Below are 27,583 nucleotides of genomic sequence, written 5' to 3'. Positions count from 1 at the left end.
GTGAAACTGGTCACAGGCACTAAACTGAGGATTGCCAGGACAGGCAAAAGTAAATCTTAAATATTTTGGATGTAATTTTCCCCTGGCTGTACTTAACACACCAGGAGCAAATTTACACCAGTGCTCTTTGGAGCCTATCTAAAAGTCCATTCTCCATGGAGTCCTCCTCTTCTCCTATGACCAGCTGTTATCCGCTGCATCTACACCAGTGCCCTGGCAGCTGGGTGTTGCTCCCAGCCCCATGGGTGAAGCTCAAGCAGCAGGGTGCCCTCGGAAGGGCTACACCGGCACCCACGCTCTGCACCTTGCTGGGGGTTTATGGCGGAAACGGCAGGTCGAAGGCATGCACCTTGTACCTGGAACTGAAGGTGCCAACTCCTGCTGCAATGCCAAAGATTAACGGCGTGCTGATAAGAGCTGGGGGAAGTGGTCGGCGGAGACTTCTGAGAGCTCCCTCTAAGTGCCGGCTGTGCTTTGCTGGGAATCTCCCGCTCCGGGGCTGCCGGTTCCCAACAGGAACCAGGCTCAGCACCAATTTGCTGCTGCGACGATGCTCTGCTGCTGTTACCAAGGCACTTCCAGTGTCCTGTGCATTAGCATTTCTGCTCTCTTGTGCTTTGTCTTCTCGGGGAAGCACTTCCACGGGACAGCCACAGACGATGCGTTTGTGGCGGCAGTCCCCTTGCCCGAACAGTGGTGGCACAGTCCCCAAGTGCTCAGATTAGTAACGCTCCAGTGTACAGCATTTTACAGTCCGGGACTCCAGCCCAACCCACTGTGCACACCTGCAGGAAGGCCTGGGCTTGCCATCCCTTCTTCCCCCTCCTCTTTGTCTAGTGCCTTCACTTGGGCTCCTCTGAATAAGCAGTTTACCTTCTCCCAGGCAGGGCTTGTGCCTGGTTTCCTGTCTGTGCAGCATCCCAGGCCTGACAGAAGCAGCTCTGTCTGTACTACAGTGTCCAGACACCACAGTATCCAGAACTGTGAACTGATTTGCAAATAATTATTATGGAAGGAAGCCCTGCCTTCCAGAGCTGATAATTTATCTGGTATACATCAAGCTTTCCCCAGCCTTTTCTCTGTTCTTGCTTTAACAATTCATCCCCAAACACGTCATTCCTTTGTCAGGACTATACACCCACAGTATCCACATTTAAGAGAAGGACCTCTTTGATGGCAGGGTTTCTGTAGCAGGGCTGTTTAGATTTGTTGTGATTAAATCACATCCATTTTCCAATTTGTACCTAACACACACTCAAATCCCTCCTTAAGCCTGATATGTACAGGCACATTCTGTCTTTGCTGCTGACTTAATCAAGCAGCAGAGCTGCTGTGTGCTCTCTGCAATTGTCTCTTGCACAGGAAAGAGAAAAAAAAAAAGAGGACAAGGAAGAAAGAAACACTTTGCAAAAGGCTGCTATTATCCACGCACTACGGCGACAGCATATTTAGTGTGTTTGTGGCTCTGGGGCTGCAGTAATTAATTGTGTGTCTGACACTGGCTGGCACAGCCTTGCACCCAGAGCTTTCCCACCACAGCAGCAGAAAAGCAGGCACCCCAGTACCCACGGATGCCAAAATCAGACCCCCTCCCCCAGGCCTCTGGGGGAAATGGGTGCTCAGTCCAGATTTGCTGGGGGAGGCTGGAAGGGAGGGAAGGCTGCCCAGCTGCCGAATGCTAGGCAATGATGGGTGCAGGGATGGCTACAATGAGGGGCTGTTAGGGCAGCCTGGGGAGCTCCATCCCTCTCCCAGCCCCTGTCCTCGCTGCAATTCCCCATCAAGAGCAAGATGCTGTCAGCGCCTACACATGCCTCAGTCGCTGGAAAGGGGGTGTCACCCCAAACCCCTCTTCCCCTGCATACCCTCCCGCTGCAGGTGGAGCATCTGGGAGGGAGTGTACCCTGCAAGCTCCCTTCCACCTCCCCCAGCCCTGGTTGCATGCACAGGGAAAGTGGGTGCTGAGGCTGGGGAGCGGGGAGGGGCGGGGGAGGGGGATTGCAGCCAGGACACCCCCCCAGCTCCCTCTCCGCCTGGCCGGGGGCTGCGCCTGCCCTCCCTCCGCCGCTGCCTGCTAACGCCGCTGCTCAGCGTGTGCAGAGGGAAGGAGGGAGGGGGAAAGGAGCGAGGGAGGGGACCTCCCTATCTGGCTCTATCTCCTCCGCTGCCTCTCACATGCTCCGGGGAGGGTGATGAGGCTCCCCGTGTCCCGCTGAGTGAGGCTGCGCTGCACCCCGCCGGGGCTGCCCAGCGGAGGGCAGGGGGGGGCTGCCTGCGCCCTGCGGTCAGCCTTCCTTCCCCCTTCCCCCCCCCTCCCCCCCCCCGGCCCTCGCCTCTGCTGTCTTTGGTTGGTTTTTTACCGGCTTATTTTATTTTATCTAGTTTGATTTTATTTAGTTTGATTTGATTTGGATTTATTTGATTTGATTTTATCTTTGTTTTATTTACCCCACCTGGAAAAAAAAAAAAAAGAAAGAAAGAAAAAACCCAACAAAGCTGCCGCTCCCCGCACCGACCCCCGCGGCGGGCTGGAGAGGCTGATGCGGCCGCTAAGGTAAGCGGGGGTGGGGGGCTGCGCGGGCCCCCCCCCGACTCCCTGCATGGCCCTTCCTCCGCGGGACCTGTTGAGGCTGTCGCTCTCGGACCCCGGCTGCCTCCTCCCTCCCTCCCATCCGAGCCCTTCCGATAAGAAGCTTCGATTATTCCTTCCCCTTTTCTCTGCCCAGCTCGCTCCCTCCGTCCGGCTTGACACCAGCCTGGCGTGCATGCGGGTGTTCATTTACCCTCCCTTCGGGTGGCTGCCACTCAAAATGCGCCCTGCTGGGCCAAGTCAGTCTAATAATTCCTTGCAGCCCAATACCCTCCACCCGTTATTTGCCCCTTCCCGTTGGGTAGCTCATCACGGGGCTGATGGCGCTTATCGAGATCGGAGCGCTTCGATTGCAGAAACAAAGCTTCCCCATCCCTCCCGCTGGGTTGCGAAGCGCTGGGGTGTAGACAAGCTCCGAGGGAAAGAAGGGGATGACAGCTGGACAGATGTGGGGCATTGGCAGGGATGGCCGCATCTGTGTGCAGGGAGAGGATGGGTCGCTGGAGCATGGCTGGCCGGGGGAAGACTTTGCTGCTGGTGGGCTGAGGCCATCAGTGACTAGCCCATAACCTCAGCCAGCAGCCGGGGAGGGGGTCAAATAACAGCCCTCAGCTCAGAACAGTGCAGAGGCACCAGTCAGAGGGGCCCCCTGTTGAGGCTTGCTTCCACTCTTGGGACTTGCACGTTGCCCTCCCTAAACATTCTATAGGTTTAAGGAAGCCGGGCTGTGTTTGCAAGACAGGTGCTTTGTGTTGTGGTGTGGTTGCAAGGCACGAGATGAAAGTTTGGTGTTGTTTTGATGTGATTCTTGATTGCTGCCTGTTGGAGTAATTGCATCGCAATTGCTCAGAGGTAGAATCAATTTCCCCAAATTGAGATTTTAATGGGAGCTCGCAAGCTGCTGTTATGTCATGTGGTTACAGGCGGCGTTGGATTGCATTTATTTTATAAACTGGATACTTTTGCAGACGGTGCAGGGATAACAGCACCACCCAGTGGGGCCCAGCCCAGCCCCAACCCCGGCTCCAGCCCAGCAACCCCAGCCTAGTGTAGTCCTAGCCCAGCCCCAGCTCCAACCCCAGCTCCAGCTCTGCCCCAAATCCAGCCCTGAGTGGGACACACCCAAGACAACTGCACAGAAACACCTGGTTTCATTTATCGAAATGCCTATAGAGATTCTGGATTAAAGTTCTTTGGTGTTTTAGGTTGGTTTTTGTTTTTTTTTTTTTTTCCCTGAGAAGGAATCTCTCAGATGTTCAGGAAAAACTTTTCAGTCAGCTGATGACACTATCACTTCGTGTTTCATGACTGAGACCCCAGGAAAGGTGTCCTGCAGTGAGTTACATTTCTGGCCACTACTGTCAGGAATTGACAGAAGAGGAACTGGGAAAGGTGGTTGGGTCTCACAGGTTGTGTTTTTTTTTCCATAGGGTGTTTCAAACACCCCATTCTCAAAGGGCTGAATATGTAGATCTACAAACACTTGATGCCATCTGCCACCTTCAAATGAGATCCAGGAGATGTCCTTAGCTGACCTGTGGGTTAGAGGGGGAGAATTAGGGAGCTGTGTTTGCTCCAGATACCAGTAGCTTTTAAAATCAGGAGAGACTGTCCCATTACACAGACTTGTTTCTGTCTCTGCTGATGAACACCCAAGTTCTCTGCAGTTCTGTGCTGTTCACTTTTTGGCAGTTCAGACTTATCCATCTTTTCTGCTGAGCTGACATTTGGCCATTCGAACTTGCTCTTGGGAGCCTCCCCAGCACAGTGCGTTTTTATTTCTTTTTAGAAGGGAGCCCAGATGTGAAGAAGATACACTAAAGAGATACTGCTTGATATTTACCCCAACCAGGAGACTGGGCCAGGAAGACCAGCTCCCTGCAGAGAACTAAATATACAGATGGTGAATTCCAGCCAGCCCTCCAAACACTGCCGAACAAGGGATGGTTACAGGCTCCCATGTGTAGGAGTCAGGCCTCACCCCACAGGGCTTTGCTAGCAAGGGAAAGGGAGAGACACGAATGAATGCCACCAGTCAAAGTTGACATGACGAACTCCTATTTGCCTGAAAATATGCCTGCTTGTTTTGCTTTCTGTCATGGGTGAGACTGGAAGTTTTCTACCAGACCATCTTTCCCTGGTCCAGCCTGGCTGGTTGTGAGCATTAAGAGATGACTTTTATGGCTGTGAGCATGGAGCAGGCATTTTGAAGAGAGGGCCCACAGCAAGGATATGCTCAGTGACTTCAGCTGGGGCTGCTCTGAGTTAATCTGTGGATGCAAAGATGCAAGTCAACAAAGCATTGTTTTATGTATTGGTGTGACAAAGCTGTATTTTATTCTACCTTCAACCCACTGGCCTCTTGTTACTCAGCCAGGTTGGTGTGTCTGATGTTCATGGGGGCAGCTGTGGGGAGGTAGGTTAGCTGCACCAGCAAATTCTTCTCTGTTCTTTGCTACACATAAGTGAGTTGGTTTCCAAAGCCCAGCTCCATGCCATCATCTCTGCCTGTCCCATTACTGTGAAAGTTGAGAGCAGGGCACTAGTAAGACCTTGGAGGACACCTTTCCTGTCAGCTGCTTTACCAGGTGTTGTACTGCAAGGCAACAGGTTAGGAAAGAAGGGGGGTTAGGTGCATATTTGGCATCTTCAAAGTGCACAGCTCAGGGAGAGCACCTACTTGTGCTGTCAGCCAGGGAAAGTGTAAAATTATTTTAAAAAAACCCTGAATTATGAGTAAAAGGAAGGTTTTTAAAGTGAACTGCAGCATTTTTCAGTATTGCAAACATTAGATGTGTGGCTGCTACTGAAGAAAGATGAATAGTGTTTTGGATTGGGGGTTTTTTTTTTGTTGCTTCTTCTTCAGAGTTTTTTTTTTTTTTTTCTTTAGTGAGAGACTTGTTCAGAGCACAGGTGTTTGGTTTTAATTCCACAAGCATTTTGGGATCAGTTGTCAAACCTTCCCAGAAAACAGTCTGGGGGTTTCCACTACAAACACAGTTTCTTCCACTTTTAGTGAGCAATTTGGTTTTTGCTGTTCACCCCAACCCCTACCATTGCAGAATGTTTCAGGATTGGGTTCCTTATCCCAGCCAGGCCACAGGCAGTGTTCACTGAACACCTTGTCCCAAGGCAGAACAGGCAAAGGCATGTGCTGAAGCTGTGTGAAGGTAGCTGTGTGAAGAGTGGCCACACAGAAAGTTCATGGGTGAGTCAGGAGCCCTGACATCCATTCCTCTAACTGCTAGTTCCAGTCCTCAGCATACCCATGTTTACTATTTTCACCATATAATTACAGGTAGTGAATAATTCTATTAGGAAGGCCGTAAGGGGAAGGATCATCTGTAAACCTTAGGGCTCCAATTAGACACGTTCATTCAGCCCCATGGCATGACGCAGGGCAGAGGGGGGAAAAAAGTTCAGATGAGTGATCCCAGCTGAGTTTCCCCTGGGAACTGGGAATCTTCCCACTTGTCCTACAGATACCTCCGAGAAGGCTGTCGGCTAACCCCGGCTGTGATTTGCATGCCATCCCTCCGTAACGACACCGAGCACAGGAATTAACGTTAGTGTGTGTGACCACGGAGACGCCTTTGCCCCTGGAACGGAGCCGCTGCAGCCCAGGCTCTGCTGTGCCTCCGAGGTGTTTGCATTTTAGCGGTGGGTGGTTTCCCGCACGCTGTTTGTGAAGAGCGGCGGGTTCGGCGCTGCCGAAACGGGGAGCCCCCAGCTGGATTTGCAGAAGGAAAAGAAGCTGGGGAAAACATGGTCACTCTGTGTTTGCAAGCCTAAGACAGCCCCACCAAGCAAGGCAGAGATCTGCATTTCATGCAGCCTGCGATTCGAGCAAGCAGTTTAAAGCCTTTGATTTGGCTAATCAGAAAAGGGGAAGGTTCTTTGAAAAACGTGGAAGGAGGAGCAGGATTTCAGAGTCACACCTTATTTGGGGCCTTTTCCTGCTCTGCAGTTACGGTTTGGACACATCTGTTGTTTTCTCCAGCGAAATCCGCTGCTTTGATCGGTGCCAAGAACAGCAATCCCATTTGCAATGCATGATGCAACTGAGCAAAAGCAAGGAGAAATTTGTCCAAACTGGAGCCAGGGGCATCAGGCTGTTGCTTTATGGCAGCGCAGTTTTCCCTACACCAAAGGCAGAAGCTTCAGCAAGGGTCCCATTTAAAAAAGAATGCTTCAAAAGTGGATTCCAGTCCTATTGTTGCCCTGTGGCAGTTTGCCACAAAACGGCAATACCAAAGTGGTACTTCAGGTCAAAAGCACCAAAGCAGCCTCACTGCAGCTATTTAGCAGCTGGATTTTAAAAGTTCCTAGTTCAGATGGTTTTTTTGAGTTAAATAGATCATGCTCTGTCTCACCAGCCAGGATAACAGCAGAAGTGATGCTTTTCAGATTGAAATAAAAGCGAAAGTTGCATTGCAACAGCACATGGTGCAAGCAAGAGGAAAGGATTTGGGGTCTGAAATGCCATCCCCTGGATCTCTGTCCCCTGCTTGGCTCTCTGCAGCTCATGGACCCTCTCCCACCCACCCCACCCCACCCCCAGGCTCCTTCCAGCTTCCCCAGGCCCCTTGCATCTCCAGCTGCCTACACATCCCATCAGCAGGCATTTCTTCTTGGGTGGTAACAGCAGCTGGCAGGGTTTGGACATATTTGCCCCTGTTTGACATCCCCCACAAAGAGGTGCTTCGAGTAGGCGTTCCTCCCACACTGCCTTAGCTACAGGTCTGGATCCGGCCTGCCAGCTTTCATCTTCTGCCCAGCTCAGCCCCGTCTGGCAGCTCTTCTGCACACAGAGCTCCTTCTGACTTTAGTGGACATCACTTGAGTGCAGCTGTAGGAGGATCAGGACCAAGACAGATCTCCGGTCAAGCAAGCAAGGCCTCAGGATTTTTGGATCCCATCTGGGTCCCAGATGGAAAAGTTACAGCATTTGAATTCCAGTTGCAGGCTGGATAAAGCCCCAGTGAAGCTCCTCCTTCATTTGGAAGCAAGGGGGCTCAGATCCTGAGAAATAGATAAGTGTTGTTAGATCCCTTCATGGATGTTTATTCATGGATGTTTACTCCCATCTCCTCTGCCTTGCTTCACCTTCCATGGGAGATTTGTTGTAGCTGGATCACAGATTCAAGTCTGCAACAGAGGAGGTGACAGAATCTTCTTGGAAGCATCAAGCTATCATCACTCCAGAAAGTAACCTTATGAGTGGTGGTAAGGCAGATGGGAAGGGGATTTCCAAGGACAGCTAGAAGCAAAGTCAAGGAGGCCTACACCAAGCTGTAGGAAGAAAGACCTGGTGCTGCTAGAGGGCATTTACAGAACTGGGAGAAGAATTGTATAGGATCCCCAAGTGAAAAGGAGATGAAACATTAGGATGGCAAGGGGGCACTCAGTCGAAGGAGAGCTGAGTGTAACAGGGAAGTTAGAGGATATTAATTAAGCATATTACACCCACGAGCACTCTCATTCAGAAGTGAAGTTATTTTAGTTTACTGTGGCTAAAACATCCTTCATGAGAAATTTGTTAAGGGGATGCCTTCCTCCTGGCCTAGCCCCTTTCTTGGGCGGAGCAGACCCATGGTGGGGCTGCAGATCCAGCCTGCCTATATTCTTATGCTGTGGCATCGCAGTAGGCAGAGCAGAGCAGGATTCTGAAGCCCAGTAGGCAATGTCTGTGTGTTCCAAGCTGCTGCTCTGTCTACACAGTCAATGAGCAGAGAGAATGCTCTTAGGACTGCCCTGAGGGATATAACCTGCCCAAGGGATGCTTACAAAGAGTGATGCTAGGGCAATTGTACCAACACAATGGTGAGACCTTCTCTCAGTGAAGCTGAACATTCAGGTCTATACATGGGCTGGTGGTACAGACTAGGTTGTTGCAGAGGTCCTGAGAGACCATAGCTACACCTTAGTCCCCTCCATCAGTACTCAGTGGGCTGGCAGCTGGATTTGAGGAGCCTTGGCAGTTGTTCCCTTCTAGAGAAGTGTCGATCTAATGATAAATGACATTTGCTGTTTCTGAGTCACCAGGGTTTATTTCATCTCTGCCAGTGCCTGTGCAGGTGAATGACCTGGAAAGGTTGTGAAATGCTCACACCTACCTGGCAGCCAGGGCTGGAGTGGCATGGCAGAGCTCCTTGTACAGAGAGGACCATATCTCAGTGAGCTGGGGGCTACAGCATGGCTCTGAATCCCTGCTCTGTCCAGCATCTCCTGCCTCAGTTTCCCCCCTTTGCCATACAATGGCCTTTTTGCCCCAGATGGCTTCATTTCGAGCAACTCCAAAGCACTCTAGTTAGGCGCATGGGAGAGAAGCAGGGAGGGCATGCTGCGTGTCGAGACCTTAAGAGGGTATGAAGAAGCCCTTCTCCCAAGTCGCAATGGAGCTACCATGCATGGCTGGGAGAGACAGCGCAATGTCCCAAGAGCCCTTCCCGCAGCCCACACTGCGTGAGACCGCTCCCCTCACGGGAGGGTTTGGTGGCTCAACCCCCATCAGTAACACCCTCGCCCGGGTCTCCGAGGCTCTCCCCTGCCCGCTGCCCGCCATGGCCGCGGCGCTCGGCAGCCGTTCCCCGCCCCTTCCCCGCCGCCAGAGCAGCATGGCCGGGGAGGCGGGCGGAGGGGAGGAGGCGCAGGCAGAGGATGCCGGCATTGGAAGGCAGCCGGGATGATTGATGGTTTGGGCTGTTTTGTAATGGGAGGGGAAGGCGAGGAGGAGGAGGAGAAGGAGAAAAAAGTCTGTGTAATCTTGCAGTGCGGGGGCCACCGGAGCGCGGAGCTGGGGCCGTCCGTCCCTGCATCGCTCCGCGCAGCCATGTGGGGCTTTTAATTTTGGTTTTGTTTTGGTTTTTTTTCTTCAATTCTTTTCTTTCGATTCATTTATTTTTCCCTTTTGTTTGTGTGTTTGTTTTTCTGGTTGTGTTGTTCGTGTTTTGGTTCGTTTTTTTTTTTCTTTCTTCTTTTTTCTTTCTCTTTTTCTTTTTTTTTTTTTTTTTTTTTTTTAATACTCTTCTTCCAGGGAGAGGATAGTGGTTAAAGCTCGAGCTGGATGGATGGGTATGGGGAGAGGGGCAGGATCCACAGCCCTGGGACTTTTCCAAATCCTCCCTGTCTTTCTCTGCATCTTCCCTTCAGGTAAGGAACAGCCTCTTTATTTTGAAGCATTTTTCCTTGTATTTCTCGCAGCCCTTGGATAGCCACCTCCGTTGCCCCTGTCTCTGGGCCTCTTTCTCTCTCCCTCTCTTTGCAGCAGTTTGCCACATGTTTAAAATTCGCAAGTGGGGCTCAGTTTTGGGGTGGTGTGTGCCCCCCCCCCCCTTCCCATTCCCTTTTCCATAAGCAGTTAAACGGTGGGTATTTTTCCTTGACCTCATCTTCTTTGTCTCACTGCTGCCTCATCCCACAAGGAAGGAGATGGTCGAAATCAAAGCAATCCCCGGCGAAGGTTGTTTCTGACAGCGTCAGGCAGGTTGCGTTGTCCTCCCGTTCCCGGCTGTGCCTTGAAAGGAAGTGGGGGGGACGGGAAGGGACCCACACATGAACACTCTAGATGCCAGACTTTTTTCCTTGAGTGCACTGGGGGGTCCCCGTTCCAAGCCCCCCGGTAAGGGAAAAGCCAGACCTTGCGAAGGAGTTGCGAAGGAGTTGCGAAGGAGGTGAAGGGGGTCGTTGCTTTGTGATTTGGGATGATCGGATGTCCGGGGGGTGGGGGGGCTCACGGCCGCAGGGAGCGGGGAGCGTAGCTCCCGGGCTCACCTGGGGCAGGCAGTGCGGCGGAGGATGCGCGGGCGGCACGGAACGGGCTCCCCCCGATCCCCGCTGCACCTTCCCCGGCCTCCGGCGGGAGGTTTGAGGGGGGCTTAGCGCCATTATTTCGTTGGGAAACTTTCCCCGACCAGGCCCTGGGAGCTGTTGTGCTCTCCGAGAGCGGGATGGCAACCAAATGGTCCGGCAAAGCATCGGCTCCCCTGGGCGAGCCCTTCCCCGCTCACCCCCGGCCGCTCGCACCTATGGTTGGGCTCGGCCTCCCCCCTCCCCATCCCCAGTTTGTTTGTATTGTGTCAGAAAAGGAGAGAATTTCAGAATTACAGCTGAAAACGCCATCTGTTTCCAATGAATCCCCCATAGTTTTTCACAATGTTTTTGGCAGATCTCTGCCTGCAAATTCCTTCAAGCCCTGAGTGCTTGTTTTTGTTGGGGGAGGGGAAACCCAGTCCACAGAGGCGGATTTGTTCCTTCCAAAACTCTCCAGTTTCTTTACCTCCTTTTTTTTTTTCTTTTTTTTCATTTGCGCGGGGGGGGGGGGGGGGGGGGGGGGGGAAGGAGCAAGCAGGGGAAAGAAAAGCCCTAAAGCTTAAACCTCCCCGTTTATCTTTTTAGTTTAGCAAAGCTTTCTTCCTTTTCTCTTTTTTTAAATATATTAATTTTTTCATCGCCTCTGCCTTTCTTTTGCATAACCGTAGGTGAAGCAGTCTTGCACACACATGCAGCAAATAAATAACTGCTTCATGCCCTTCCTTCCCCCCTTGCTCTCCCAGCCCTGCTGAAGGAAAGCGAAGCCTTTTCAGCACTACCCTTAGCACTGAGGTGTCGCTCTGCACCCCACTTTTCCCAGGGACTTCCCAGCAGGCTGGAGGCTGAACCCCTTTTTCCCTTTTTTTTTTTTTTTTTAACCCTGGGAACTCTGGAGCTGCTCCCATGTGTGTTGCTTAACGCCCTTTTCGGAGCGTTTTGAGTTGCAAAGCGTCGAGGCCGTGAGATTTACGGTGCAAGAAAGAACTTGATAGGAGATCTGGCTGCCTGCTTTGTTTGATTCTGCCTTCAGCAGTCAAATAAGGTGCAAAGAACTGGCAGAACGAGGCAATCTGGAGCCCGCGGGAGCGGGGCGCAGGCGGAGACGGTGCTCCCCGTGTGCAGGGGCTGGGAGCACGCCGGGGGCTTTCGGCTAAAGCTTTTTTGGGGTGGGAAGCTAGGAAAAAAGGGGGAGGATTTATTCCTTGCCGTATCCTTTGCCCCTTTTTTCCCTGTGCTTCCTGGGAATTGGCTGATTCCCGGCAGGTTCCCAGGCCTGAGGAAGCTTTGCCACCCCTCCTGAGAGCCCTGAGTGAGCGGGGCTGCTGGAGGCTGCCCAAGTGGGTGCTCGGCGTGTCAGATCAGTGCCTTGCTGAGTCCTGCCCTATTTATTTATTTGCTTAAACTCCCCCCTACGCACACACTCTGGGCTGGATTCCCGCTTGTGCTGCTCTCACACCAATGGCTTCACCCTGCCGCCTCTTGGGCGGCCCCCACCATCCAGCACTCTTGGGCTGGGAGCACTGGAGTGGGTCCCCTCTGTGTGGGTCAGGGTGACCACTGAGCATAGGGCAGCTGGGGAGGGAGGCTTGAGCACAGCAGGCCGCTGCTGACAGTTTCCCCCAGCAGAAGTCCTGCTCAAGGCTTACACCAAGGCCCAGTGTTGGATGCTCGTGGGTTCTCTCTCCTGGCTGGGACCCTGATTTCCTGGGGTGCTTGACAGACAGCCCCTTGTGCCTCCCAGCACAGGCTGTGCTCAGTTTTCTTGCAAAAAAATCCTTTGGTACTCTTTTGTACTTCCAAAATCTGGCCATGGCTATTTTGCTGCAAATGCCAAGCTTTGCTGTCTCCCTCATCCTCTACTTTGCTTTGGCTTTGCTGTTTCAAAAGAAATTGGGATTTCCTGCCCTTGGTCCAGCTGGGCAATGCAGTTGATTCCAGAAAAGGGTCCTTCCCTGCTGGAGGTGTACCGGCTGGGTTGATAAATGGCTTTTGTCTCAGCGGCAGGGAGGGATGTGATTGCAGCATTAAGCTGAAATTGAGAAGGGGGGCTTAGAGGCTGTTAAAACAACACCTCCCCAGTGCTGTGAACGGGGAGCGGGGCTGGGGGCCAGGGAAGGTGGCGGCAGGGAAGGAGTGCGCCTGTGTGGGATGTTGTCAGGGCAGAGAAGAAGGGAGGGATTCAGATGTAAACCTAGAAATATTCTGGCTTCCCTATTTTGTTGCTTTTGCTTGGAGCCCCTCTCATACTTTAGAAGAAGTTCTCTGCATTGCTAGCAAGGTTCCATGCTAGGGCTGGAAGACAGTGCCTTGATTTAGTGTAGATGGGGTGGATGTGTTGCTTTTTTCCATAGAAAATCCCAAAATTCCTTTCCAATGGTGACTGGGAACAGGGGGATACTAATAGTGACTGGGGTAATTGTGGCCACGGCTGAGGTTTCCTTCTTTGTGGCCTGAACAGCTGTGCACATGAAAGTGCTCGCAGGGCTGGGCAGCCATAAAAACTTCCTAACCTAGGGGCTCTGCTGAGTCTCTGCACCAACCTGCTGTCCCCAGAGAGCTGGGCTGCAGTGCTGGATCAGGCCCTGGCGACGACAAGTTTTGTGGTCTCTCTTCTGGCTCCCTGGTGGGTGCATCCCATAAAGTAACCCTAGGCTTTGGCAGAGCAGTACATGGCCCGGGCAAGCCCCTCCTCAGCCCATCCATCAGTCTTTCAGGGGAACCCACAGCTGGGCCCTACAGCTCTCAAGGGATGACTAATGGAACAGCAAGGAAGAGCTTGCTTAGGCTGTGCTTTTCCCAGGAAAGGTTGGACCAGATGATCCTTGAGATCCCTTTCAGCCTGATACTCTGTAATTCAATGAAAGTCAAAGGCATGGGTTTGGTCTATATGGATGAATTTGATTGCATTTGATATGCTTTTCCCATTGGAGCAGACACCGAACTTGGAATAAGGGAGAGTGTGGGAACCCAGGACCAAAAGAGCATTGGTGTCCCAAGTGGTTTGGAGGAGGCCACGGAGAACTGAAGGCTGCTGCAAGCCAGAAGTGGGATTTTGAGGAGGATGGAGGATGTTTTGAGATGCAGCTGTGGTGAGACAAGATGAGGGAGTACCCTGGCCTTTTTCCGGCTGTCCTGACAAATCCTGTCTGGATGCTGCAGATCCAGAGTGAGCTGTGCAGGCAAGGCCCTGAGCACAGCACCCAGAGTGCACTTGTAGGAGGAGAGCCTATAAATGCCTTTAAAAAGCTTTGTCCCCTACACTTGGTAACTGCTGGCATGAGAAGAAGAGGATATTTATTCCCTTGTCCGTGAGCTCTCAAAATAACAGGGCGTTCGATTGTAGCCTCAAGATTGCTTTGCACTCAAGTGCAGCCCGGCTGAGTAAATCACTGCTTCACCAGCTGAAATTCCTGCAGCAAGGGGGAGAATTGAATTATGGCCAACTGCAAAACCAGATGCCATCCCCTTGATGAAGTCATCGGGCTCTTACTGCGGGAGAACTAGCTGGCTCCTACACACACGCAGCCCTCGTAGGCGCAGACTGAGCTGCTCTGTCTAACGGCCTGGCCGTGCTGTGTGGGGCAGCTGGAGGCTGGCGTCCCTGCAAGATGCAAGAACAGTAAGTCCTTCAGGATGGAGCCCCAGAAGAGTCTTGAGTCCCACTTTCTGTTGCAGGATCATCCAGGGGAGTTTGCCATTTAGTTCCCAGAGAGCAGAGCTGTTCCTGCCTGTACAGGGTTTTTATGGGTCAGGCAGAGAGCAAGCTTCACTTGAGCCTGAAGTATTTTCTCCTCCCTCAGTTTCCTTTTCTTCCTGGACAGCTGTTGACTTTGGTCTCCAAAGCCCTAGTAATGATCTATGACATTCTGGTTTTCAGACAAGCTACCTTTTTTTTCTTGCTGTGTGACACATTCCAGCCAGCACTTTTTCTGAGATGACAAGGATGTGTGGCAGGACATTCTAGGGTTGGATCCTGGCTCCAGGCTTTGCCAGCCCACAGTGATGCGAGAGCATCACAGTGGCATGAGAGCATCACTGTGCTGGGAATGAGAGGGTGGAGAGCTGGTGGGGGGGTGGGGTGTTTCTGTTAGAAAGTTACTTTCTTCTCTGAAAACTAAGCCCTGAGCTCAGCAGGGGCTATCCATCAGATGCATTTTAAAATAAATAAACCTCCGAAGGTCTGTGGCTGTGATAGAGGAACAGATCTTGTGGCATCTATGGAGAGCAAGTCTGGTGCTGGGTGGGAGGCTAGCCTGCAGGAGGGGTTCCACAGTGTTCTCAGGTGCAGCTCCAGCACTAGTTGGGTGCCTGGTGGGCTCGTGGGGCTGCTGTTTGCCAGGCGGGCAGCTGCCACCCCACGCCCTGCATGCAAGCCCACGCCTCTGACGGAGCTGCCGCAGTTTTTTGGCAGGCCTTTAATTGTATAAATTTGCCTCATCCAGATTTATGTGCTCCGGGCTTTTCTCCATCTCCTCGTTTCGTGTCTCATTTACCTCTGCGTTTGAAGGGTTGAAATTTCACAAGAGCACAGCGGGGATGATTATTCCTAGAGGGAATCCACACCTGTGAGCAGAAAGCGTTTCCCTGCCAGCCCTGCCGCGGCCTGGGTGAGGGGGAGGAGGGTGAGGGACCCGCTGCTACACCTGGGGGGCCCCGGGCGCTGGTGGGTGGCAGCCCTGCCTTCAAAGGCACCCTGGGAAAACAGCTTTGGCGTGGGGAGAGTGATGCCTGCTGGAAACTTGAAACACTCGGTGATGGGGGTGGCTGGCAGAGGTGGCCTTGTCTGGGTAAGGCTGTTTCAGAGGGATGGCAACATGGGTGGTGTTGGCTGCAGGAGGACGTGGAGGGTGATGCTTCATGCAGGGGATAGGAGGGTGAATCCAGCTCTCTTCCTGTTGGGCTTGTCTTGGGAGAAAGCCTTCACATCCTCATCTGTAACAGGGAACAGCTCCCCTCAAGATTTGCTGGCTCTTGAGGATTGTGGGTGAAAGCAGCTGGGTGCTCCCCAGCTGTAAAAGTCAGGTGTGCAGCTCCAGCACTGCTTTCCAGCCCACAGCACGCTGTGGCGGGGAGCCAGCTTTGTTAGCGCCCTTCTGCAGATGGAGAATCAGAGAAGATCACTTCCCTCCCTCCCTTTGTCCTCCATACACCAGCTCAAGGTGGAGCAAAACCTGCATCCTCTGAACCATCTGCTGGAGCTGCTTCCTCCCAGCAGATGAAAGCTCAACAGTTGCGGCAAAGGCAACACTGAAGCCCGAATCCCAGGACTGGAGTTTGAAGAGCAAAGTCAGCAGCACTGCTGTTGGTTCATCCTTTCAGCCCATCATGCCTTCTGAATTTCCCGGGATTTTTCTAGTAATTCTCAGAGCACCATCACCAGCCACTCCTGGCTAGGAGCTCCACAGTCGATGGCCTTTCTGATGGTGTCTGCTCAGCTTTTTCCCTGCCTGAGGACATAGAGGTGAGGCTGGAAGAGCAGTGCTGGCAGAGGGGGCTGGGGAGAGCTGCATTCATCCCCGCTAAGCATGCCGGGTCAACGGTAAGCTGACTCTCCCAGCCAGAAGAGCTGACTAAGTGACAGGAACAATCAAGGGCTCCTTCGGCAGCATCCAGCGGTTCCTGCTGTAGTTCGTGAAGACACTGACTCTGCTCTTTTCCTGCCTCTGCCTGCCCCATGTCTCTGTGATGCCCGGAAAATAGAGATGGGGGACTCTGAACTCGGTGCTGGGGACAAAAGGGAGTTGGCTGAGGCAGGTCTGCCGGATGCTTTAGTGATTGACACAGGTTGAAACGAGAAAACTCCTTTTTTTTGCTTGAAAGAACTGAAGAAAGCCTTGCTCCAGCATCCTCTTGAGCAAGACAAGGACTGGTTTTAAAGAAGCTGCATGGATGTGGCACTTGGAACCATGGTTTAGTTGTCAGGTGGTGTTAAGTATTAGGTAATAGGTTGGACTTGATGATCTCTTTTCCAATCTGGTTGATTCTATGATTGGGGGATGCTCTCAGATACATCTAGAGTCACTCTATCAGCACGTCCTTTGCCTGGATGTAATGCATCTGCTGCTTTTGCCGGTAAAAGAGAGCACAAAACCTGGGCTCCGGCATGGAAGGTGGCTCCTTGGAGCCAACTTCTCCATGCACGCCCTTGCAAAATATGAGCTCCAGCTCTTTAAGAGAGTCAGGTTTATTTTTCTCCCTCAGTTCCCTCCTCTCAGTCCTTCCCCCACTTCAGTGCAACTGAAACCTGATCTAATCCCTTTGCACATGGGTAATTTATTGGTCTATTGGGCTTTTCTTGATGGCAAATTGCATTGTCTTTCTTCCTGGGTTGAGGCTTTGGAGCAGTTTGCTGCATTCCTGCAGCTTTTTTCTCAGGGCTGATCTTTCACACCCCCTCTGAGCACAGTCAAATCAGTTTTATTGGACCTCTTTGTTATGCAAACAAGGCAATAATAACCAGGCTATTATTCTGCAAGATTGTGCTTGATTAACAGTTCAAAGGAGGTCGCTGGAAGAGCCTGTCCGCTGCCATCCCGCACAAATCCTTTCACCAAGCTTGGGTCAGGTGGCCCTTGGGTCTTCCTCACCCCACGGTGCCCTGTGGGGCTGCAGGAGGGCTGCCCCTGCCCGTGACACCCCATCCATCAGGGCTGTGGACAGCACTGATGGGCTTGTTTCTCTCCCTGGTGTGAGAGGCGCCGCTTGATATGTGTCGTAAAGCAGAATCACGGAATGGTTCGAGTTGGAAGGGACTTCTAAAGGTCGTCTAGTTCCAACCTGCCTTCCACTAGACCAGGCTGCTTAAAGCCCTGTCCAAACTGTCCCTGAACACTTCCAGGGATGGGGCATCAACCACCTCTGGGCAGTCTATTCTGTTGTTTCACCACCTTCATTGTAAAAAAAGTTCGCCTTTTTTATCTGTCTGGTCTCCCAGCCCATGCAGGCATCAAGATGTGAGTCCAGCATGGCCAGACTTGCCCACTGGGGAAGTGCAATAGGCTGGACACAGAGTCCAGCCAGATGTCTTTCATCCCCTCTGGTTTTGTTTTGGATTCCTAAAACCTTGCTGGAAGAGGTGTCATCAGCCAGGTTTTTAAGGAGCAATGTGATCTTTCTTTCTTTCTTTTTCATTTTTTTCCCTTCTCTCTCTTTTTTTTTTTTCCCCCTTTTTAAGACTCCTCTGGGGTGGTTTTGGTGCTGGTGGTGGCTGCTGTCTGCCTGGGAGCTGGAGCAGCCCACATCTTGAAGCTGGCAGATGTCGCTGGTATTTAGCACCTCTGAGAATTGTGCCTTTCGTTACCGAGGTGTCAGCATAAATATGTTTATTTAGATTACTTAAATAAATATGTGTTTAGGAGCCTAAGCCTAGGTGCTCAGATCTGAGGCCAAAGGTAGTTAGGTTTTACTGTGTTCTCCAAAAAAGCTTTTGAGTGCATGTGTGAGGCTTGCAGGCTGACACTTCAGTCCATACATTGGGGTGGGCACGGGGTGATGTATTTGCATCACGTGGGGGTGATGAAATACTTTCCAACCCGTTAGTGACCAAGAGGATATTAAACAACATCTCCTAGCACTGAACACTTGAGAACTAACAGGTCTGGTTAACATGCACCCAAGAGTCTTAAAAGAACTGGCTTTTGTTTACTGAATACTTTTGCTTTTGCTTACCTCAAGTACTGCATCCAGTTCTGGTGTCCCCAGCGTAAGAAGGATGCAGAACTGTTGGAGTGAGTCCAGAGGAGGGACACAAAAATGATCCAAAGGCTGGAGCACCTCTGCTATGAAGATAGGCCGAGAGAGCTGGGCGTGTTGAGCCTGGAGAAGAGAAGATGCCAGGGGGACCTTAGAGCTGCCTTCCAGTATCTGAAGGGGATCCTACAGGAAGGCTGCAGAGGGACTTTTCATCAGGGTGTCTAGAGGCAGGACAAGGGGGAATGGTTTGAAGCTGAGGGAGAGTAGGGTTAGACTGGAGTTGAGGAAGTTCTTCAGTAGGAAGGTGGTGAGACTCTGGAATAAGCTGCCCAGGGAGGTTGTGGATGACTCCTCTAGGGTTGTTCAAGGCCAGGCTGGATGAGGCCTTGAGCAGATGAGTCTAGTTGGGAGGTGTCCCTGCCCATGGTGGGGAGGTTGGAGGAGATGATCTCTAAGGTCCCTTCCAACCTGAGCCATTCTAGGATTCTATGAAATTAGTTTCCAGATTCTCTCTGCTACAGAAGTTGCAGGAGAAGAGATTAATTGTTTTGGGTCTTTTTTTTTTGTGCTAATTTTCTGTAAAAGCATGATTTGCTGAACTGAAGTCCAGGTGACCTGACCCCAACTGGAAGGAAAATAGGGGGCAGTGATAATTAAAAGGCTGTTAGTTAGATGTGTCTGTGTGTAATATGTTTGAACACTTAATTTAACAGCATACAATATAACACAGCAGTGACAATGATCTTAAAGGTCCTTTTCATCCAAAATGATTCCATGACAGGGACAGAGCAGCAGGACCTCACTTGTGTGATACCCCAGACTCCTAAGCAAGTGAGAACACGGGATGGTTCCTGGCTTGGAGGAGCAGCACTTTGGAGACTGGGAGTTCCTCAAAAGGTCACAGCACATAGAATCATAGAATTGTTGGGGTTGGAAGGGACCTCAAGGATCATACAGTTCCAAACCCCCTGCCATGGACAGGGGCAGCTCACACTAGACCGGGTTGCTCAGAGCCACATCCAGGCTGGCCTTAAAATAAGCTTCTGTGGTGCCCACTGTGGTACAGTGTCCCAGGGAAAGAGGTGACCTCTGGAGAGCAGTGAGCTGTCCCATACCAGTGTGGCCCATCAGGTGGGAGGTTTTGCAGGAAACAAGCCTGCAGGGAGGGGGGGAAGGTTTGATGGTGGGGCTGGGCAAACACCTTCCAGTGAGGACTTTAAAGTGCAAACCATTTAGCTTATCTAGAGGATTGACAAGTGACTTGATTAGGGCATGTAATATCTTTGTGGGAAACAGGCTGGTTACTAACGGACCTTTTACTGGGTCTTTTCATGTGCTTACAATGAAGGCAGATAAAATCCACTTAGAACCAAGACCCGTGTTTTGTAAAGGTGATAAACTCCTGAAACAGCCCATGAGGAGAGGAGGGGTGGCTCTCCAGACCCTGCAGACCAGGGAAGTCCTCATGGGAGGTGTACCTGAACAAGCTTGGGGCACCAGGCTACATGTGGGTGACGGGGTTGCTTAGCCCAGGTGGTTGAACGATTTTTTCTGGCTTTAAACTTTCTGAAACCAGGTTGGATGGGGCCTTGAGTAACCTGGTCTAGTTGAGAAGTGTCCCTGCCCATGGCAGGGAGGTTGGATTAGATGATCTCTTAAGGTCTTTTCCAACCTAAGCCATTCTATGAAACCATTGGTTTCAAGATATTGAAGGAAATTTTGTCTCCGGTTTGAGTGGCACCAAACCCTTGAAAGGAAAAGATGATGGAGAGGCTGGGAGGTGGCTGGGCTAGGAGGGGTTGAAAGACTCTTTGTGATGGACAAGGGTGGTGGCATCATTCAGACCCCAGGCTATCTTAGAGATCCCAGGAGAGCCTCGCTGGGTTCCTGCTTGAGAGGATTTGTTTCTGTGCTAAGTCATCTGTGGCTGAAAAACAGATCCATTGTGAGTCGATGGAAAATAGATTATGCAGAATTGAATAAACATCATTTTTTGGCCTGGCTACAGATGAGCCTGCAGCGCTGTGCCAAGGCTGCTGCCAGAGGGGAGGAGGCAAGGCATGCCCGTTGGAAGGGGAAGAGGGTCCTGTTTGCTCAGCCTTTATCAGGTGTGGTCAGGGTTTGCCAAAGCTGATGGCCACTGCTGTGGCTGGGAAGAGGTGTGTGGGAAAGGTGAGGTGTGAGCAGCACCCCTGGCACACCCCTGTGCCCCGGCAGCACCTGGCTTTGGAAACCTGGCCTTATATGGGGCCTTGAGCGAAAGGAGCTGCTGCCAGGACCCAGTGATAGCATCTTAAAGAGGAACACTCCCCCTTCAGGCCTCGGGAGGATGGAGATGGGCTTCCCTGCCCTCCCTTTGCTTGGGAGTTCTTTAACTCAGTACCTTATAAAGTTCTGTGTGACCCTGGGCAGTGCACAGTGAGGGACGCTCAGCACCAGGGTGCCGGGGAGCTGTTTGGCAGCAGCTGTCTGTAGGCTGCCACTGTTTATGCCTGCATCTGCTGATCCCAGAGAATGGAGCATGTCCTTAAGGAGCAACACACTGTGGCTTTACTCCTATTGAAATGTCCTTTCTGCACAGCAGCTGAAGGGCTGTAACAGCCAGAGTGGTGCTCACAGGGTGAGGTGCTTTGCACAGAGTGTCTGGGTGCCTTACCAAGCTGCCAGGTGAAATTGGGATGTGTGGGTGCTGTGTGTCCAGGGACGTGTCCTGTAGCTCCTCCTGGGGCTTTGTTGTCTGCAGTGACAGCATGTTCAGCTGCATGCATCCCCAAGGCATCCTGGAGCTGTACATTAGCATAACTACTAGGAGTGGAGTGATTTTAATTGCCTGATGCCACAACTGTTTGGGATAACCAGCAGTGGTGGCACTGGTCACACTCCTGCAGGCTTTTTTTGACTCCTGTCTTCCACTGGGAGGCTCCTGGCAAAGCTACACTTGCATCTTTCATCAGAGGGGGCAAGATGCAATTTCCTTCTTTTCCACCCTGACAAACCCACATCCACCCCAGGAATGCCACTGCTTGCATTGCCCCTGCCCTTGAACGTGCTGGCTCCTGTCACTCCCCACCGTGCTACTGTGTGCCATCATCCCCTGCACTGAATGCCATCCAGAACACAGGAGGCTCCACCTCGACACAAGGAGACACTTCTTTACAGTGAGGGTGATGGAGTACTGGAACAGGCTGCCCAGGGAGGTTGTGGAGCCTCCTTCCCTGGATGTGTTCCTGTGTCATGTGCTCTAGGTGATCCTGCTTTGACAGGGTGGTTGGACTCAATCCTCTCTAGAGCTTTCTTCCAATCCCTAACATTCTGTGGTTCTGCGTACAGGGAGCTTGAGTTTGTGTGAGGGAACAGCCTCAAGCTCCAACAGGGCAGGTTGAGACTGGACAGTAGGAAGAATTTTTTTTCCAGCAAGAGTGGTCAGGCATTGGAATAAGCTGCCCAGGTGGAGTCACCAATCCTGGATGTAGGTGGTTTGGATGTGGTGCTTGGGGATATGGTTTAGGGGTGAACCTTGTAGAGTAGGGTTCTCAGTTGAGCTTGATGATCTTGAGAGTCTTTTCCAACCTGAATGTTGCTGTGATTCTGTGATTCAGAGTTATGGTTGATCTTGACAATCTTAAGGCCTTTTCCAACCTGGCAATTCTATGATGAGTTAAATGCTTTCCACAGTGCTTCTTGCAGGTTTAAGTGGGCTGCTGCCAAGACAAAACAGTTCTCAGTGCTGTTGCTAGCATCTGAGCTTATTAAACATGAATTTTAAAGCTGTGAGGAACCTGTCACCATTTCCTATTTGCACTTCACTCTTCTTGGAAAGGGAGAGGAGACAAGCTTGTTCCTTAAAGCTGGGCTGCTTAGTGTTTTATAACTTGGTCTCCTGTTCTGATTTTCCAGCACCAACTGTGTTTAGGTTTCCAACACTGTGATGTTTAAAACACACTGCTTTCCCTGTAACAATACTGGGTTTTGTAACTTTCTTTTTAAACAAATGTGAAATGGTTTTGGCACAGATACCTTGCCAGCCTCCTTCTAAACAAACCCTGAGACAGGAGCATGCATGCACGCCTGCAAGAGGCACTGCAAAAGCATCTGGTGATGGTGGGGCTTTGCTTCTTGGCCTTCTGCTGCCTTATGTGCCTTGAGCCCATCCTGTCTCCAAACCCTCAGAGGGGGTTGATTAGGAGGACAGGAAGGAAAACACAGTGAATTTTAAGCAGTGTGAGCCTGGGTTCACGCAGCAAGGCTCCAGACTGCTATAGGCAGAGCAGTGCCTGTGCCATGTTCAGCAGTGGCTGTGTGTTTCTCACACAGCTGCTTTCCAGTCTGTTCTAGGGAAGCCACTGCCCCAAGGAACAGATGCTGAGGGTGGGGGAAATAAGATCCAAATTTTCTTTGCCCTTCCTCTGCCTTGCCAGGGAGCACTGGGGCTCTGTTGAGCCCAGCAGAGGCAAGGCCCTGCCTTTATCTCCACGTGGGCAACGCAAGGCGGGTGCGAAGGGGAGGGCTCAGCTGGCATCCCCACACCCTGCCACGCCGGTTTTTCTCCTCCACCTCTTGTTCTCTCTCAGTGGGCCATGATGGGGAACAGACTCCCAGGGCTGGGCAGAGCCACACAGTGCTCAGAAAACAGGGGGTTTGGCTCCTGCTTCTTTGCAGGGGGCACAGGGACATGGGCAGGTGCTGTTCCTAGCACTGCTGTGGCTCTGAGGGTGGTGGGGTGGCTGCTGGCTCTGCTGCAGCATTGGTCACGGCACAAATCTTGTTCTAACCTCTGCAAACTGGCATGTGGTGGGGGCACAACAGTCATGCCAGGGCTGGGTTTCCCCATGCCCGCAGAGGAGGAAGTGGGAGGCAGACAGATTTTTGCCCTGGTAGAGCTCAATCTGGATACAAGGCACAGACGCAGCACAGAGCTTTGAATATCAGAGCCTAACAAGGCACTGAAACCCCCCTTGCCTCTCTCCCCACATTAATGGTCCTGCCTTATGTCTGCTAATGAATACATCCTATTCTCCCACACCCTGGCTTTCCCCTCCAGGAGCATTCATCTGAATGCTGGGTGCTCTGACCCTTCTTGGTTTAAACTGGGGCAAATCCTGTCGGTTTCTTTGACTTTGATGCATGAGAATCGGGTCATGAGAGTTGGGTCACGTCTGGTGGGCAAGGCCATGTCACGCGCTAGAGCCAGTGTCATGGGTTTGGGCTGCAGGAGGGAGTCCTGATCTCTTGCTGGGGGTGAAGCTACTGTCATGGGTTTGGGCTGCAGGAGGAAGATGCTAACTTGTTGCTGGGGGTGAAGCTACTCTCATGGGTTTAGGCTGTGGGACAAGAGCCCAAACTGTACCTCGCTGGGGGTAGGCTTGGATGTCCTCCGTGCGGGCACGCAAGCATTGATTGACCACCTTGTGCTTCCCTGCCCTCCCACAGTGACATCTCCATGCAAGATCCTCAAGTGCAACTCTGAGTTCTGGGCAGCCACGTCGGGCTCCCACGGTCCGGGCACGGAGGAGGCTCCCGAGTTCTGCACGGCGCTGCGCTCCTACGCGCACTGCACCCGCCGCACCGCCCGCACCTGCAGGGGAGACCTCGCCTACCACTCCGCCGTGCATGGCATAGAGGATCTGATGGTGCAGCACAACTGCTCCAAGGATGGCCCCACGTCCCAGCCCCGCCTCCGAACGCTGCCCCCCGGCGACAGCCAGGAGCGCTCCGACAGCCCCGAGATCTGCCACTACGAGAAGAGCTTCCACAAGCACTCGGCCACCCCCAACTATACCCACTGTGGGCTCTTCGGGGACCCCCACCTCAGGACTTTCACAGACACTTTCCAAACCTGCAAGGTGCAAGGGGCTTGGCCGCTTATAGACAATAACTACCTGAACGTCCAGGTCACCAACACGCCGGTGCTGCCTGGCTCCACCGCCACCGCCACCAGCAAGGTGAGCCTGGGGCATGGCCCCGTGAGCAGAGCGGGCAGGGGCAGAGGTGCTTCTGAACAGCTTTTCCTTTCTACCAGCTCTCTCCTCCACCATTTGCACTTCTCCTCTGAATTTGAGTGTTTGGCCCCAAATATCAGATGCCCATCCTTCCTTTGTCCCCAGATATCAGATGCCCATCCTTCCTTTGTCCCCAGATATCAGATGCCCACCTTTTCTTTGTCCCCACCTTCACTTAATTTGCTTGTGGTTTCTTGCTGAGCACATTCAGCCCCATCGTGGGTAGCAGGCTGAGATCTGCATCTCAAAGGTCCCTCTGAGCCATGGCCAGAGTGGGGGGGGTTGCAAATTAAGAGGGCTCCCACCTGGGAGACTCTGGTTGCAGCCAGACCAGGAATGATGTGACACCTTGTGGGGGATACCCAAGGTTTAAGCAAATCCAGGACTGCCCTCCATGGAGGCACCAGCTCACAGGGAAAAGCCTGGAGGGAGCTGAGATCCTCACGTTGCCTTTCCCTCTGCCCAGGCTTATAATTGTCTCTGTGGTTTGCAGCCAAGTCAAGACGTTCTGTGGGGCACAGTCTGTTCTGGAGGTGCTTTGTCAGCCTAAATAAACATCCTGAAGGTACAGGGCAAACACTGAGAAAACCTAAGTGAAAAAATCTGCTGCTGTGGGTACAGCACGACTTGAGACATGGCCTCAGCTTCAGGAGAGACCTGGAGCTGCTCAACTGTTAGGATGCTTTTTGGTGCACAAGCTCTGAAGCTAACATGGCACTTTTTGTGCTGAAAATGGAGGCTCAGCAGGAGACAGCCTCTTGCTTTTGGAAGGTGTCCTGTTGCACTGTGTCTGGGAGTTCTGCTTCTCCCTGCCTGTGCAGAGAGAAGCAGATGTAGGACAGGGACTGCTTTGGGCTCTGGATGTGACCTTTTGCAAGGAAGTGTGGCTTGAGGAAAGTGGTGCTTGAGGACCAGCTGGATCCCAGGATCACTCTTTTCAGCTGTTACCTGCCTCACGGGCTTGTGGTGAGGAGGGATTAGTCATGAGATGTGCAGCATGAGCTGTGGGAAGTTACTTGGTCACTGCTAGAGGACCATGTGCTGCTGGAAGGGGTGGGAGCCTCTCAGTGCCTGGGGCTCTTTGTGGTTTTGCATCGTGTTCTCTGCTTTACCCTGGGCTGGACCCAGAGGTGGTAGCAGGGGGTCCATGCAAGGGGTAGTCCAGCCTGAAACCCAGGGCAAGGTGGTGCTTCAGGACATGAGTTGTTAAGGGATAGCAGGGCTGACACAGGCCTGGGAACATCTGGGCACTCAGTGGAGGAGCGGGTGGGAGAGTGGGACATTGCCAGGGCTCTGGACAGCTCTGGACTCCTCACTAGCAGAGGGGCTGGGACCTACCCTCGTACTCAGCCCAGTCCTTGGAGAGCCTCAGTTTGTTGGGGCCATGTGGCTTACTGCTTCTCCCTCTTGGAAGTAGGTGCAAGAGGAAGAAGAGGTCTGCAAGAGGTGAGAGAGGAAGCATCATTTGCATAGGAAGAAGTGCCAGTTGCTCTTCCTTCCATGCAAACTCCACTCATTCTCCTCATCAAGCCTTCCTCCCAAAGTCAGGTCAGCAGTGGAAGAGGAAGTGCTATGAGGTCCTTCCTGCAGCAAGGGACCTGTGTTTGAGCCCACCAAGGGTGTAGAACTGTGTTGGGCTCAGTCCACACCCAAATCACCCCCAGAAGCGGCTGCCCGCTCCAGCATGGGGCACATGTGTGTGGCTGTGTGCTGAGAGAGAGTACAAAGTGTTCTGGGGCCCAGAGTAGAGGTCTGTTGGTCAGTGAGTGTCCAGGGACAGGAAGGGGTCCAGCCTTATGATCTAAATGCCATGGGAGCCAGAGAAGCTGCACCTAAGGTAGGCCAGGCTCATCCCCCTCTGCCATCTGCCAGGCCCTGAAGGCAAGACAGTGCTGCATGTGTGGGCATGCCACTGCAGGTCTGTGAGGAACCGTGCTCCACCCAGCTCCAGCTACAAAGGAGCTCCTGTCTTGGGCCTGGAGATAACAGGATGGATCTAAGTACCTTCAGTCCAGCTTCTGGGTCTTGACTCCAGGTGGTGCCTTCAGTCTGACCTCTGAGTCTTGACTCCAGGTGGTACCTTCAGTCTGACCTCTGAGTCTTGACTCCAGGTGGTACCTTCAGTCTGACCTCTGGGTCTTGACTCCAGGTGGTACCTTCAGTCTGACCTCTGAGTCTTGACTTCAGGTGGTGCCTTCAGTCCAGCCTCTGAGTCTTGACTCCAGGTGGTACCTTCAGTCTGACCTCCATACACAGTGTCCCCATCCCTGTCCTGAATCAAGGTGGCCATGTCTGGGTGAACTTCAGGATGAAGCAGCTGGCCATGATCTGCAGGCTGTGCTCCTGGCTCTGCTGAGCAGATACCTCCTTCAGCTCCCATGCTGCTCCAGGTGGTGGCCATACGCTCCAAGACAGTCATTGCTCGTCCTTACCCTGCTGCTTTCTTGCCTCCCCCCACAGCTCACCATCATCTTCAAGAGCTTCCAGGAGTGTGTGGACCAGAAAGTGTACCAGGCGGAGATGGACGAGCTGCCCGCTGCCTTTGCTGACGGCTCCAAGAACGGCGGCGACAAGCACGGAGCCAACAGCCTGAAGATCACCGAGAAGGTGTCAGGGCAGCACATCGAGATCCAGGCCAAGTACATCGGCACCACCATCGTGGTGCGGCAGGTGGGCCGGTACCTCACCTTCGCCGTGCGCATGCCGGAGGAGGTGGTCAACGCCGTGGAGGACCGGGACAGCCAGGGCCTCTACCTGTGCCTGCGCGGCTGTCCTCTCAACCAGCAGATTGACTTCCAGGCCGTCCGCTCGGCTCAGACCACCGAGGGTCGTGCTCGGCGGAAGGGGCCCAGCCTGCCGGCCCCCCCTGAGGCCTTCACCTATGAAACGGCCACGGCCAAGTGCAGGGAAAAGCTGCCCGTGGAGGACCTCTACTTCCAGTCCTGCGTCTTTGACCTCCTCACCACCGGGGACGTCAACTTCATGCTGGCTGCTTACTATGCCTTCGAGGACGTGAAGATGCTTCACTCCAACAAAGACAAGCTGCACCTCTACGAGAGGACACGGGAGCTGGCCCCAGGCAGCGCCGCTCCCTCGGGTGCCTCCACCGCCCTCTGGGTGCTGCTGCTGTGCTTGAGTCAGTGTTGGTTGTGCTTGTTGTAGAGGCTTGCTCCTTCACGCCGTGGGAAGGGCAGCAGGAGGGAACCAGGATGAGATGGCGGTGCGGGACAGCCGGAGGTTGGATGTCAGAGCTGTGTGGGGTGTCCTCAGACCTCGGCTCCTCCAGCTGGCACCAGGCTCTCCACCTTCCCGGCTCATGCATGGGAAGAACGTGCTGCCGGCGGGACCAGTCAGGAGATCTTGCTGGACTGTGTCTTGCCTGGACCTTCCTCACCACCTCTTCCTCCCAGTAGCGTGGGTGCTGAGGAGTCCCCACCTCCTTGCAGCGCTCCCCCGGGTCCCAGAAATGCAAATGGCCGCTGTGACACTG

General features: G+C 52.8%; 1 protein-coding gene across 1 annotated transcript; it reads left to right on the top strand.

The window, feature by feature from the left end:
- Positions 1-2,522: 2,522 nt before the first annotated feature.
- On the top strand, positions 2,523-27,255 carry RGMA (repulsive guidance molecule BMP co-receptor a). The gene is made up of 4 exons (XM_054388065.1): positions 2,523-2,554; positions 9,627-9,742; positions 23,525-24,036; positions 26,554-27,255. Exons 1-4 carry the CDS (start codon positions 2,541-2,543, stop codon positions 27,253-27,255), a joined length of 1,344 nt encoding a protein of 447 aa, XP_054244040.1. The 5' UTR covers positions 2,523-2,540.
- Positions 27,256-27,583: the final 328 nt, after the last annotated feature.

Source organism: Indicator indicator, chromosome 16 (assembly GCF_027791375.1).
Source record: "Indicator indicator isolate 239-I01 chromosome 16, UM_Iind_1.1, whole genome shotgun sequence".
In the NCBI taxonomy this organism is placed as follows: domain Eukaryota; kingdom Metazoa; phylum Chordata; class Aves; order Piciformes; family Indicatoridae; genus Indicator; species Indicator indicator.
Note: the sequence above shows the minus strand (reverse complement) of the source record. Positions and strands in the feature narration are given on the sequence as shown.